Source organism: Taudactylus pleione, unplaced genomic scaffold, assembly GCF_031769625.1.
Source record: "Taudactylus pleione unplaced genomic scaffold, aTauple2 ptg000549l, whole genome shotgun sequence".
NCBI lineage: Eukaryota > Metazoa > Chordata > Amphibia > Anura > Myobatrachidae > Taudactylus > Taudactylus pleione.
The window spans coordinates 524919-541836 of NW_028284951.1; the positions used below are offsets into that span (position 1 = coordinate 524919).

General features: G+C 43.6%; 1 protein-coding gene across 2 annotated transcripts in view; it reads right to left on the minus strand.

Annotated features, from left to right (window-relative positions):
- Positions 1-16918, minus strand: part of LOC148500698 (tyrosine-protein kinase STYK1-like) — a 78514-nt gene that overhangs the window by 34878 nt on the left and 26718 nt on the right. For both annotated transcript variants that reach the window (XM_088451469.1, XM_088451470.1), the window contains exons 4-5: positions 14487-14708; positions 14206-14387 (exon numbers count right to left, since the gene is read on the minus strand). In XM_088451469.1, coding sequence (XP_088307595.1) covers positions 14206-14387; positions 14487-14708 — 404 coding nt within the window. The remainder of the gene's footprint in view (positions 1-14205; positions 14388-14486; positions 14709-16918) is intronic.

Consider the following 16918-nt stretch of genomic DNA (forward strand, 5'->3'; position numbering starts at 1 on the left):
GGGATGAGGGATGGAAGCCTATATACATATAGAGATGACTGTATAGGAACCACATAACGAGAGTATGGGGATGTGGGATGGAAGCCTATATACATATAGAGATGTCTGTATAGGAACCATATAACGGGAGTATGGGGATGAGGGATGGAAGCCTATATACATATAGAGATATCTGTATAGGAACCACATAACGGGAGTATGGGGATGTGGGATGGAAGCCTATATACATATATAGGTGTCTGTATAGGAACCACATAACGGGAGTATGGGGATGAGGGATGGAAGCCTATATACATATATAGTGATGACTGTAAAGGAACCAAATAACGGGAGTATGGGGATGTGGGATGGAAGCCTATATACATATATAGGTGTCTGTATAGGAACCACATAACGGGAGTACGGGGATGAGGGATGGAAGCCTATATACATATAGAGGTGTCTGTATAGGAACCACATAACGGGAGTATGGGGATGAGGGATGGAAGCCTATATACATATATAGAGGTGTCTGTATAGGAACCACATAACGGGAGTATGGGGATGTGGGATAGAAGCCTATATACATATAGAGATGTCTGTATAGGAACCACATAACGGGATTATGGGGATGAGGGATGGAAGCCTATATACATATAGAGGTGTCTGTATAGGAACCACATAACTGGAGTATGGGGATGTGGGATGGAAGCCTATATACATATATATGTGTCTGTATAGTGACCACATAACGGGAGTATGGGGATGAGGGATGGAAGCCTATATACATATAAAGATGTCTGTATAGTGACCACATAACGGGAGTATGGGGATGTGGGATAGAAGCCTATATACATATAGAGATGTCTGTATAGTGACCACATAACGGGAGTATGGGGATGTGGGATGGAAGCCTATATACATATAGAGATGTCTGTATAGTGACCACATAACGGGAGTATGGGGACGTGGGATAGAAGCCTATATACATATAGATGTGTCTGTATAGGAACCACATAACGGGAGTATGGGGATGTGGGATAGAAGCCTATATACATATAGATGTGTCTGTATAGGAACCACATAACGGGAGTATGGGGATGAGGGATGGAAGCCTATATACATATAGATGTGTCTGAATAGTGACCACATAACGGGAGTATGGGGATGAGGGATGGAAGCCTATATACATATAGATGTGTCTGAATAGTGACCACATAACGGGAGTATGGGGATGAGGGATGGAAGCCTATATACATATAGAGATGTCTGTATAGGAACCACATAACGGGAGTATGGGGATGTGGGATGGAAGCCTATATACATATAGATGTGTCTGTATAGTGACCACATAACGGGAGTATGGGGATGTGGGATGGAAGCCTATATACATATAGAGGTGTCTGTATAGGAACCACATAACGGGAGTATGGGGATGAAGGCTGGACGCCTATATACATATATAGAGATGACTGTATAGGAACCACATAACGGGAGTATGGGGATGAGGGATGGAAGCCTATATACATATAGATGTGTCTGTATAGTGACCACATAACGGGAGAATGGGGATGAAGGCTGGACGCCTATATACATATATAGAGGTGTCTGTATAGGAACCACATAACGGGAGCATGGGGATGAGGGATGGAAGCCTATATACATATAGAGATGTCTGTATAGGAACCACATAACGGGAGTATGGGGATGAGAGATGGAAGCCTATATACATATAGATGTGTCTGTATAGTGACCACATAACGGGAGTATGGGGATGAGGGATGTAAGCCTATATACATATAGAGGTGTCTGTATAGTGACCACATAACGGGAGTATGGGGATGTGGGATGGAAGCCTATATACATATAGAGGTGTCTGTATAGAAACCACATAACGGGAGTATGGGGATGAGGGACGGAAGCCTATATACATATATAGGTGTCTGTATAGGAACCACATAACGAGAGTATGGGGATGTGGGATGGAAGCCTATATACATATAGAGGTGTCTGTATAGGAACCACATACCGGGAGTATGGGGATGAGGGATGGAAGCCTATATACATATAGAGGTGTCTGTATAGGAACCACATAACGGGAGTATGGGGATGAGGGATGGAAGCCTATATACATATAGAGGTGTCTGTATAGGAACCACATAACGGGAGTATGGGGATGAGGGATGGAAGCCTATATACATATAGAGATTACTGTATAGGAACAACATAACTGGAGTATGGGGATGTGGGATGGAAGCCTATATACATATAGAGACTACTGTATAGGAACCACATAACGGGAGTATGGGGATGAGGGATGGAAGCCTATATACATATAGAGATGTCTGTATAGGAACCACATAACGGGCGTATGGGGATGTGGGATGGAAGCCTATATATAGAGGTGTCTGTATAGGAACCACATAACGGGAGTATGGGGATGAAGGCTGGAAGCCTATATACATATATAGAGATGACTGTATGGAACCACATAACGGGAGTATGGGGATGTGGGATAGAAGCCTATATACATATAGAGATGTCTGTATAGTGACCACATAACGGGAGTATCGGGATGTGGGATGGAAGCCTATATACATATAGAGATGTCTGTATAGTGACCACATAACGGGAGTATGGGGATGTGGGATGGAAGCCTATATACATATAGATGTGTCTGTATAGTGACCACATAACGGGAGTATGGGGATGTGGGATGGAAGCCTATATACATATATAGGTGTCTGTATAGGAAACACATAACGGGAGTATGGGGATGTGGGATGGAAGCCTATATACATATAGATGTGTCTGTATAGTGACCACATAACGGGAGTATGGGGATGTGGGATGGAAGCCTATATACATATATAGGTGTCTGTATAGGAACCACATAACGGGAGTATGGGGATGTGGGATGGAAGCCTATATACATATAGATGTGTCTGTATAGGAACCACATAACGGGAGTATGGGGATGTGGGATGGAAGCCTATATACATATAGATGTGTCTGTATAGTGACCACATAACGGGAGTATGGGGATGTGGGATGGAAGCCTATATACATATAGATGTGTCTGTATAGTGACCACATAACGGGCGTATGGGGATGAGGGATAGAAGCCTATATACATATAGAGATGTCTGTATAGTGACCACATAACGGGAGTATGGGGATGTGGGATGGAAGCCTATATACATATAGATGTGTCTGTATAGTGACCACATAACGGGAGTATGGGGATGAGGGATGGAAGCCTATATACATATAGAGATGTCTGTATAGTGACCACATAACGGGAGTATGGGGATGTGGGATGGAAGCCTATATACATATATAGGTGTCTGTATAGGAACCACATAACGGGAGTATGGGGATGTGGGATGGAAGCCTATATACATATAGATGTGTCTGTATAGTGATCACATAACGGGAGTATGGGGATGTGGGATGGAAGCCTATATACATATATATGTGTCTGTATAGTGACCACATAACGGGAGTATGGGGATGAGGGATGGAAGCCTATATACATATAAAGATGTCTGTATAGTGACCACATAACGGGAGTATGGGGATGTGGGATAGAAGCCTATATACATATAGAGATGTCTGTATAGTGACCACATAACGGGAGTATGGGGATGTGGGATGGAAGCCTATATACATATAGAGATGTCTGTATAGTGACCACATAACGGGAGTATGGGGACGTGGGATAGAAGCCTATATACATATAGATGTGTCTGTATAGGAACCACATAACGGGAGTATGGGGATGTGGGATAGAAGCCTATATACATATAGATGTGTCTGTATAGGAACCACATAACGGGAGTATGGGGATGAGGGATGGAAGCCTATATACATATAGATGTGTCTGAATAGTGACCACATAACGGGAGTATGGGGATGAGGGATGGAAGCCTATATACATATAGAGATGTCTGTATAGGAACCACATAACGGGAGTATGGGGATGTGGGATGGAAGCCTATATACATATAGATGTGTCTGTATAGTGACCACATAACGGGAGTATGGGGATGTGGGATGGAAGCCTATATACATATAGAGGTGTCTGTATAGGAACCACATAACGGGAGTATGGGGATGAAGGCTGGACGCCTATATACATATATAGAGATGACTGTATAGGAACCACATAACGGGAGTATGGGGATGAGGGATGGAAGCCTATATACATATAGATGTGTCTGTATAGTGACCACATAACGGGAGAATGGGGATGAAGGCTGGACGCCTATATACATATATAGAGGTGTCTGTATAGGAACCACATAACGGGAGCATGGGGATGAGGGATGGAAGCCTATATACATATAGAGATGTCTGTATAGGAACCACATAACGGGAGTTTGGGGATGAGAGATGGAAGCCTATATACATATAGATGTGTCTGTATAGTGACCACATAACGGGAGTATGGGGATGAGGGATGTAAGCCTATATACATATAGAGGTGTCTGTATAGTGACCACATAACGGGAGTATGGGGATGTGGGATGGAAGCCTATATACATATAGAGGTGTCTGTATAGAAACCACATAACGGGAGTATGGGGATGAGGGATGGAAGCCTATATACATATATAGGTGTCTGTATAGGAACCACATAACGGGAGTATGGGGATGTGGGATGGAAGCCTATATACATATAGAGGTGTCTGTATAGGAACCACATACCGGGAGTATGGGGATGAGGGATGGAAGCCTATATACATATAGAGGTGTCTGTATAGGAACCACATAACGGGAGTATGGGGATGAGGGATGGAAGCCTATATACATATAGAGGTGTCTGTATAGGAACCACATAACGGGAGTATGGGGATGAGGGATGGAAGCCTATATACATATAGAGATTACTGTATAGGAACAACATAACTGGAGTATGGGGATGAGGGATGGAAGCCTATATACATATATAGGAGTCTGTATAGGAACCAAATAACGGGAGTATGGGGATGAGGGATGGAAGCCTTTATACATATAGAGATGTCTGTATAGGAACCACATAACGGGAGTATGGGGATGAGGGATGGAAGCCTATATACATATAGAGATGTCTGTATAGGAACAACATAACGGGAGTATGGGGATGTGGGATGGAAGCCTATATACATATAGAGACTACTGTATAGGAACCACATAACGGTAGTATGGGGATGTGGGATAGAAGCCTATATACATATATAGGTGTCTGTATAGGAACCACATAACGGGAGTATAGGGATGTGGGATAGAAGCCTATATACATATATAGGAGTCTGTATAGGAACCACATAACGAGAGTATGAGGATGAGGGATGGAAGCCTATATACATATAGAGGTGACTGTATAGGAACCACATAACGGGAGTATGGGGATGAGGGATGGAAGCCTATATACATATAGAGATGTCTGTATAGGAACCACATAACGGGAGTATGGGGATGTGGGATGGAAGCCTATATACATATAGAGGTGTCTGTATAGGAACCACATAACTGGAGTATGGGGATGTGGGATGGAAGCCTATATACATATAGAGACTACTGTATAGGAACCACATAACGGGAGTATGGGGATGAGGGATAGAAGCCTATATACATATATAGGAGTCTGTATAGGAACCACATAACGGGAGTATGGGGATGTGGGATGGAAGCCTATATACATATAGATGTGTCTGTATAGTGACCACATAACGGGAGTATGGGGATGTGGGATGGAAGCCTATATACATATAGAGGTGTCTGTATAGAAACCACATAACTGGAGTATGGGGATGAGGGATGGAAGCCTATATACGTTTATAGGTGTCTGTATAGGAACCACATAACGGGAGTATGGGGATGTGGGATGGAAGCCTATATACATATAGAGGTGTCTGTATAGGAACCACATAACGGGAGTATGGGGATGAGGGATGGAAGCCTATATACATAAAGAGGTGTCTGTATAGGAACCACATAACGGGAGTATGGGGATGAGGGATGGAAGCCTATATACATATATAGGAGTCTGTATAGGAACCAAATAACGGGAGTATGGGGATGAGGGATGGAAGCCTTTATACGTATAGAGATGTCTGTATAGGAACCACATAACGGGAGTATGGGGATGAGGGATGGAAGCCTATATACATATAGAGATGTCTGTATAGGAACAACATAACGGGAGTATGGGGATGTGGGATGGAAGCCTATATACATATAGAGACTACTGTATAGGAACCACATAACGGTAGTATGGGGATGTGGGATAGAAGCCTATATACATATATAGGTGTCTGTATAGGAACCACATAACGGGAGTATAGGGATGTGGGATAGAAGCCTATATACATATATAGGAGTCTGTATAGGAACTAAATAACGGGAGTATGGGGATGTGGGATGGAAGCCTATATACATATAGAGATGTCTGTATAGGAACCACATAACGGAAGTATGGGGATGTGGGATGGAAGCCTATATACATATATAGGTGTCTGTATAGGAACCACATAACGAGAGTATGAGGATGAGGGATGGAAGCCTATATACATATAGAGGTGACTGTATAGGAACCACATAACGGGAGTATGGGGATGAGGGATGGAAGCCTATATACATATAGAGATGTCTGTATAGGAACCACATAACGGGAGTATGGGGATGTGGGATGGAAGCCTATATACATATAGAGGTGTCTGTATAGGAACCACATAACTGGACTATGGGGATGTGGGATGGAAGCCTATATACATATAGAGACTATTGTGTAGGAACCACATAACGGGAGTATGGGGATGAGGGATAGAAGCCTATATACATATATAGGAGTCTGTATAGGAACCACATAACGGGAGTATGGGGATGTGGGATGGAAGCCTATATACATATAGATGTGTCTGTATAGTGACCACATAACGGGAGTATGGGGATGAGGGATGGAAGCCTATATACATATAGAGGTGTCTGTATAGTGACCACATAACGGGAGTATGGGGATGAGGGATGGAAGCCTATATACATATAGAGATGACTGTATAGGAACCACATAACGAGAGTATGGGGATGTGGGATGGAAGCCTAAATACATATAGAGACTACTGTATAGGAACCACATAACGGGAGTATGGGGATGAGGGATGGAAGCCTATATACATATAGAGATGTCTGTATAGGAACCACATAACGGGCGTATGGGGATGTGGGATGGAAGCCTATATATAGAGGTGTCTGTATAGGAACCACATAACGGGAGTATGAGGATGAAGGCTGGAAGCCTATATACATATATAGAGATGACTGTATGGAACCACATAACGGGAGTATGGGGATGTGGGATAGAAGCCTATATACATATAGAGGTGTCTGTATAGGAACCACATAACGGGAGTATGGGGATGTGGGATGGAAGCCTATATACATATATAGGTGTCTGTATAGCAACCACATAACGGGAGTATGGGGATGTGGGATGGAAGCCTATATACATATATAGGTGTCTGTATAGGAACAACATAACGGGAGTATGGGGATGAGGGATGGAAGCCTATATACATATAGAGATGACTGTATAGGAACCACATAACGAGAGTATGGGGATGTGGGATGGAAGCCTATATACATATAGAGATGTCTGTATAGGAACCATATAACGGGAGTATGGGGATGAGGGATGGAAGCCTATATACATATAGAGATATCTGTATAGGAACCACATAACGGGAGTATGGGGATGTGGGATGGAAGCCTATATACATATATAGGTGTCTGTATAGGAACCACATAACGGGAGTATGGGGATGAGGGATGGAAGCCTATATACATATATAGTGATGACTGTAAAGGAACCAAATAACGGGAGTATGGGGATGTGGGATGGAAGCCTATATACATATATAGGTGTCTGTATAGGAACCACATAACGGGAGTACGGGGATGAGGGATGGAAGCCTATATACATATAGAGGTGTCTGTATAGGAACCACATAACGGGAGTATGGGGATGAGGGATGGAAGCCTATATACATATATAGAGGTGTCTGTATAGGAACCACATAACGGGAGTATGGGGATGTGGGATAGAAGCCTATATACATATAGAGATGTCTGTATAGGAACCACATAACGGGATTATGGGGATGAGGGATGGAAGCCTATATACATATAGAGGTGTCTGTATAGGAACCACATAACTGGAGTATGGGGATGTGGGATGGAAGCCTATATACATATATATGTGTCTGTATAGTGACCACATAACGGGAGTATGGGGATGAGGGATGGAAGCCTATATACATATAAAGATGTCTGTATAGTGACCACATAACGGGAGTATGGGGATGTGGGATAGAAGCCTATATACATATAGAGATGTCTGTATAGTGACCACATAACGGGAGTATGGGGATGTGGGATGGAAGCCTATATACATATAGAGATGTCTGTATAGTGACCACATAACGGGAGTATGGGGACGTGGGATAGAAGCCTATATACATATAGATGTGTCTGTATAGGAACCACATAACGGGAGTATGGGGATGTGGGATAGAAGCCTATATACATATAGATGTGTCTGTATAGGAACCACATAACGGGAGTATGGGGATGAGGGATGGAAGCCTATATACATATAGATGTGTCTGAATAGTGACCACATAACGGGAGTATGGGGATGAGGGATGGAAGCCTATATACATATAGAGATGTCTGTATAGGAACCACATAACGGGAGTATGGGGATGTGGGATGGAAGCCTATATACATATAGATGTGTCTGTATAGTGACCATATAACGGGAGTATGGGGATGTGGGATGGAAGCCTATATACATATAGAGGTGTTTGTATAGGAACCACATAACGGGAGTATGGGGATGAAGGCTGGACGCCTATATACATATATAGAGATGACTGTATAGGAACCACATAACGGGAGTATGGGGATGAGGGATGGAAGCCTATATACATATAGATGTGTCTGTATAGTGACCACATAACGGGAGAATGGGGATGAAGGCTGGACGCCTATATACATATATAGAGGTGTCTGTATAGGAACCACATAACGGGAGCATGGGGATGAAGGCTGGACGCCTATATACATATATAGAGATGTCTGTATAGGAACCACATAACGGGAGTATGGGGATGAGAGATGGAAGCCTATATACATATAGATGTGTCTGTATAGTGACCACATAACGGGAGTATGGGGATGAGGGATGTAAGCCTATATACATATAGAGGTGTCTGTATAGTGACCACATAACGGGAGTATGGGGATGTGGGATGGAAGCCTATATACATATAGAGGTGTCTGTATAGAAACCACATAACGGGAGTATGGGGATGAGGGACGGAAGCCTATATACATATATAGGTGTCTGTATAGGAACCACATAACGGGAGTATGGGGATGAGGGATGGAAGCCTATATACATATAGAGGTGTCTGTATAGGAACCACATAACGGGAGTATGGGGATGAGGGATGGAAGCCTATATACATATAGAGGTGTCTGTATAGGAACCACATAACGGGAGTATGGGGATGAGGGATGGAAGCCTATATACATATAGAGATTACTGTATAGGAACAACATAACTGGAGTATGGGGATGAGGGATGGAAGCCTATATACATATATAGGAGTCTGTATAGGAACCAAATAACGGGAGTATGGGGATGAGGGATGGAAGCCTTTATACATATAGAGATGTCTGTATAGGAACCACATAACGGGAGTATGGGGATGAGGGATGGAAGCCTATATACATATAGAGATGTCTGTATAGGAACAACATAACGGGAGTATGGGGATGTGGGATGGAAGCCTATATACATATAGAGACTACTGTATAGGAACCACATAACGGTAGTATGGGGATGTGGGATAGAAGCCTATATACATATATAGGTGTCTGTATAGGAACCACATAACGGGAGTATAGGGATGTGGGATAGAAGCCTATATACATATATAGGAGTCTGTATAGGAACCACATAACGAGAGTATGAGGATGAGGGATGGAAGCCTATATACATATAGAGGTGACTGTATAGGAACCACATAACGGGAGTATGGGGATGAGGGATGGAAGCCTATATACATATAGAGATGTCTGTATAGGAACCACATAACGGGAGTATGGGGATGTGGGATGGAAGCCTATATACATATAGAGGTGTCTGTATAGGAACCACATAACTGGAGTATGGGGATGTGGGATGGAAGCCTATATACATATAGAGACTACTGTATAGGAACCACATAACGGGAGTATGGGGATGAGGGATAGAAGCCTATATACATATATAGGAGTCTGTATAGGAACCACATAACGGGAGTATGGGGATGTGGGATGGAAGCCTATATACATATAGATGTGTCTGTATAGTGACCACATAACGGGAGTATGGGGATGTGGGATGGAAGCCTATATACATATAGAGGTGTCTGTATAGAAACCACATAACGGGAGTATGGGGATGAGGGATGGAAGCCTATATACGTATATAGGTGTCTGTATAGGAACCACATAACGGGAGTATGGGGATGTGGGATGGAAGCCTATATACATATAGAGGTGTCTGTATAGGAACCACATAACGGGAGTATGGGGATGAGGGATGGAAGCCTATATACATATAGAGGTGTCTGTATAGGAACCACATAACGGGAGTATGGGGATGAGGGATGGAAGCCTATATACATATATAGGAGTCTGTATAGGAACCAAATAACGGGAGTATGGGGATGAGGGATGGAAGCCTTTATACGTATAGAGATGTCTGTATAGGAACCACATATCGGGAGTATGGGGATGAGGGATGGAAGCCTATATACATATAGAGATGTCTGTATAGGAACAACATAACGGGAGTATGGGGATGTGGGATGGAAGCCTATATACATATAGAGACTACTGTATAGGAACCACATAACGGTAGTATGGGGATGTGGGATAGAAGCCTATATACATATATAGGTGTCTGTATAGGAACCACATAACGGGAGTATAGGGATGTGGGATAGAAGCCTATATACATATATAGGAGTCTGTATAGGAACTAAATAACGGGAGTATGGGGATGTGGGATGGAAGCCTATATACATATAGAGATGTCTGTATAGGAACCACATAACGGAAGTATGGGGATGTGGGATGGAAGCCTATATACATATATAGGTGTCTGTATAGGAACCACATAACGAGAGTATGAGGATGAGGGATGGAAGCCTATATACATATAGAGGTGACTGTATAGGAACCACATAACGGGAGTATGGGGATGAGGGATGGAAGCCTATATACATATAGAGATGTCTGTATAGGAACCACATAACGGGAGTATGGGGATGTGGGATGGAAGCCTATATACATATAGAGGTGTCTGTATAGGAACCACATAACTGGACTATGGGGATGTGGGATGGAAGCCTATATACATATAGAGACTATTGTGTAGGAACCACATAACGGGAGTATGGGGATGAGGGATAGAAGCCTATATACATATATAGGAGTCTGTATAGGAACCACATAACGGGAGTATGGGGATGTGGGATGGAAGCCTATATACATATAGATGTGTCTGTATAGTGACCACATAACGGGAGTATGGGGATGAGGGATGGAAGCCTATATACATATAGAGGTGTCTGTATAGTGACCACATAACGGGAGTATGGGGATGAGGGATGGAAGCCTATATACATATAGAGATGACTGTATAGGAACCACATAACGAGAGTATGGGGATGTGGGATGGAAGCCTAAATACATATAGAGACTACTGTATAGGAACCACATAACGGGAGTATGGGGATGAGCGATGGAAGCCTATATACATATAGAGATGTCTGTATAGGAACCACATAACGGGCGTATGGGGATGTGGGATGGAAGCCTATATATAGAGGTGTCTGTATAGGAACCACATAACGGGAGTATGAGGATGAAGGCTGGAAGCCTATATACATATATAGAGATGACTGTATGGAACCACATAACGGGAGTATGGGGATGTGGGATAGAAGCCTATATACATATAGAGGTGTCTGTATAGGAACCACATAACGGGAGTATGGGGATGTGGGATGGAAGCCTATATACATATATAGGTGTCTGTATAGCAACCACATAACGGGAGTATGGGGATGTGGGATGGAAGCCTATATACATATATAGGTGTCTGTATAGGAACAACATAACGGGAGTATGGGGATGAGGGATGGAAGCCTATATACATATAGAGATGACTGTATAGGAACCACATAACGAGAGTATGGGGATGTGGGATGGAAGCCTATATACATATAGAGATGTCTGTATAGGAACCATATAACGGGAGTATGGGGATGAGGGATGGAAGCCTATATACATATAGAGATATCTGTATAGGAACCACATAACGGGAGTATGGGGATGTGGGATGGAAGCCTATATACATATATAGGTGTCTGTATAGGAACCACATAACGGGAGTATGGGGATGAGGGATGGAAGCCTATATACATATATAGTGATGACTGTAAAGGAACCAAATAACGGGAGTATGGGGATGTGGGATGGAAGCCTATATACATATATAGGTGTCTGTATAGGAACCACATAACGGGAGTACGGGGATGAGGGATGGAAGCCTATATACATATAGAGGTGTCTGTATAGGAACCACATAACGGGAGTATGGGGATGAGGGATGGAAGCCTATATACATATATAGAGGTGTCTGTATAGGAACCACATAACGGGAGTATGGGGATGTGGGATAGAAGCCTATATACATATAGAGATGTCTGTATAGGAACCACATAACGGGATTATGGGGATGAGGGATGGAAGCCTATATACATATAGAGGTGTCTGTATAGGAACCACATAACTGGAGTATGGGGATGTGGGATGGAAGCCTATATACATATAGAGACTACTGTATAGGAACCACATAACGGGAGTATGGGGATGAGGGATAGAAGCCTATATACATATATAGGAGTCTGTATAGGAACCACATAACGGGAGTATGGGGATGTGGGATGGAAGCCTATATACATATAGAGGTGACTGTATAGGAACCACATAACGAGAGTATGAGGATGAGGGATGTAAGCCTATATACATATAGAGGTGTCTGTATAGTGACCACATAACGGGAGTATGGGGATGAGGGATGGAAGCCTATATACATATAGAGATGACTGTATAGGAACCACATAACGAGAGTATGGGGATGTGGGATGGAAGCCTATATACATATAGAGACTACTGTATAGGAACCACATAACGGGAGTATGGGGATGAGGGATGGAAGCCTATATACATATAGAGATGTCTGTATAGGAACCACATAACGGGAGTATGGGGATGTGGGATGGAAGCCTATATATAGAGGTGTCTGTATAGGAACCACATAACGGGAGTATGGGGATGAAGGCTGGATGCCTATATACATATATAGAGATGACTGTATGGAACCACATAACGGGAGTATGGGGATGTGGGATGGAAGCCTATATACATATAGAGGTGTCTGTATAGGAACCACATAACGGGAGTATGGGGATGAGGGATGGAAGCCTATATACATATAGAGATGTCTGTATAGGAACCATATAACGGGAGTATGGTGATGAGGGATGGAAGCCTATATACATATAGAGATATCTGTATAAGAACCACATAACGGGAGTATGGGGATGTGGGATGGAAGCCTATATACATATACAGGTGTCTGTATAGGAACCACATAACGGGAGTATGGGGATGAGGGATGGAAGCCTATATACATATATAGTGATGACTGTAAAGGAATCAAATAACGGGAGTATGGGGATGTGGGATGGAAGCCTATATACATATAGAGGTGTCTGTATAGGAACCACATAACGGGAGTACGGGGATGAGGGATGGAAGCCTATATACATATAGAGGTGTCTGTATAGGAACAACATAACGGGAGTATGGGGATGTGGGATGGAAGCCTATATACATATAGAGATGTCTGTATAGGAACCACATAACGGGAGTATGGGGATGAGTTATGGAAGCCTATATAGATATATAGTGATGACTGTATAGGAACCACATAACGGGAGTATGGGGATGAGGGATGGAAGCCTATATACATATAGAGATGTCTGTATAGGAACCACATAACGGGAGCTACGTGTAAGGATAGGTATGTCCCTCACTGGCCGGGATAACCCAATTTATTACCTGGTGGGAGTCCCTGAGAAATGTGAGCAGATTCCCCAGGTTCATGGCCTCCAGGATGAGAGACGGTGGCCTGGGCTGGACCTGGCACCACAGCACCTTCACCAGCTTCTCGTGTACACAGACTTGCACATGAAACTTCATGAGATCAATGAAGTCCTGGACTTCTCCTGGGCTGCAGTGGTCTACAGGGGACATGTCAGAGAGGCTGGTGAGACATCAGCTGGGATCCTCCTGTCATCTCCACATCAGTCACTCGGGTCCATCCATCCAATATCACTTACCGGACACCTCCTTCAGGACAACATCTTGTCTGTCCTCTGTCTCCCCGGAGCGGAGAAGAACCGCCCGACTAATGGGACCATAGTGTCCACTACACAGGACAACCTTGTCCTGGATTCTCCAGTCGCTGGGCAGCTGCTTCTTCTCCAGTACGGAGTCCGAGATCCCGGGGGAATTCTCATAGACAGCGGCAGCATTCACAGCCCAAGGTCCATCCAGATAATCTGACCGGAAAATAAGGAGAATCTTTTATTGTATTAACCTATTAACCCTTCATACCGGAGAGTTCAGTACACAGGAGAGGGCTAATAATTCTGTACGCTGTAATGTAATAATACTGCGGGGAGAGGACAGCGGCCCTGTATAGTTATTCTGTATGCTGTAATGTAATAATACTCCGGGGAGAGGACAGCGTCCCTGTATAATTATTCTGTATGCTGTAATGTAATAATACTCCGGGGAGAGGACAGCGGCCCTGTATAATTATTCTGTACGCTGTAATGTAATAATACTCCGGGGAGAGGACAGCGGCCCTGTATAGTTATTCTGTATGCTGTAATGTAATAATACCCCGGGGAGAGGGCAGCGGCCCTGTATAATTATTCTGTATGCTGTAATGTAATAATACTCCGGGGAGAGGGCAGCGTCCCTGTATAGTTATTCTGTATGCTGTAATGTAATAATACTCCGGGGAGAGGACAGCGGCCCTGTATAGTTATTCTGTACGCTGTAATGTAATAATACCCCGGGGAGAGGGCAGCGGCCCTGTATAGTTATTCTGTATGCTGTAATGTAATAATACTGCAGGGAGAGGGCAGCGGCCCTGTATAATTGTTCTGTATGCTGTAATGTAATAATACTGCAGGGAGAGGGCAGCGTCCCTGTATAGTTATTCTGTATGCTGTAATGTAATAATACTCCGGGGAGAGGGCAGCGGCCCTGTATAGTTATTCTGTATGCTGTAATGTAATAATACTGCAGGGAGAGGGCAGCGGCCCTGTATAATTGTTCTGTATGCTGTAATGTAATAATACTGCAGGGAGAGGGCAGCGTCCCTGTATAGTTATTCTGTATGCTGTAATGGAATAATACTGCGGGGAGAGGGCAGCGGCCCTGTATAATTATTCTGTATGCTGTAATGTAATAATACCCCGGGGAGAGGGCAGCGTCCCTGTATAGTTATTCTGTATGCTGTAATGTAATAATACTCCGGGGAGAGGGCAGCGGCCCTGTATAGTTATTCTGTATGCTGTAATGTAATAATACTCCGGGGAGAGGACAGCGGCCCTGTATAATTATTCTGTATGCTGTAATGTAATAATACTGCGGGGAGAGGACAGCGGCCCTGTATAGTTATTCTGTATGCTGTAATGTAATAATACTCTGGGGAGAGGGCAGCGGCCCTGTATAGTTATTCTGTACGCTGTAATGTAATAATACTCTGGGGAGAGGGCAGCGGCTCTGTATAGTTATTCTGTACGCTGTAATGTAATAATACTCCGGGGAGAGGGCAGCGGCTCTGTATAGTTATTCTGTATGCTGTAATGTAATAATACTCCGGGGAGAGGGCAGCGGCCCTGTATAATTATGCTGTAATGTAATAATACTGCGGGGAGAGGACAGCGGCCCTGTATAGTTTTTCTGTATGCTGTAATGTAATAATACTGCGGGGAGAGGACAGCGGCCCTGTATAATTATTCTGTACGCTGTAATGTAATAATACTCCGGGGAGAGGGCAGCGGCCCTGTATAGTTATTCTGTATGCTGTAATGTAATAATACTCCGGGGAGAGGGCAGCGGCCCTGTATAATTGTTCTGTACGCTGTAATGTAATAATACTCCGGGGAGAGGGCAGAGGCCCTGTATAGTTATTCTGTACGCTGTAATGTAATAATACTCCGGGGAGAGGGCAGCGGCCCTGTATAATTATTCTGTATGCTGTAATGTAATAATACCCCGGGGAGAGGGCAGCGGCCCTGTATAATTGTTCTGTATGCTGTAATGTAATAATACTCCGGGGAGAGGGCAGCGGCCCTGTATAGTTATTCTGTATGCTGTAATGTAATAATACTCCGGGGAGAGGGCAGCGGCCCTGTATAGTTATTCTGTATGCTGTAATGTAATAATACTGCGGGGAGAGGGCAGCGGCCCTGTATAATTATGCTGTAATGTAATAATACTGCGGGGAGAGGACAGCGGCCCTGTATAGTTATTCTGTATGCTGTAATGTAATAATACCCCGGGGAGAGGGCAGCGGCCCTGTATAATTATTCTGTACGCTGTAATGTAATAATACTCCGGGGAGAGGGCAGCGTCCCTGTATAGTTATTCTGTACGCTGTAATGTAATAATACTCCGGGGAGAGGACAGCGGCCCTGTATAGTTATTCTGTATGCTGTAATGTAATAATACTGCGGGGAGAGGGCAGCGTCCC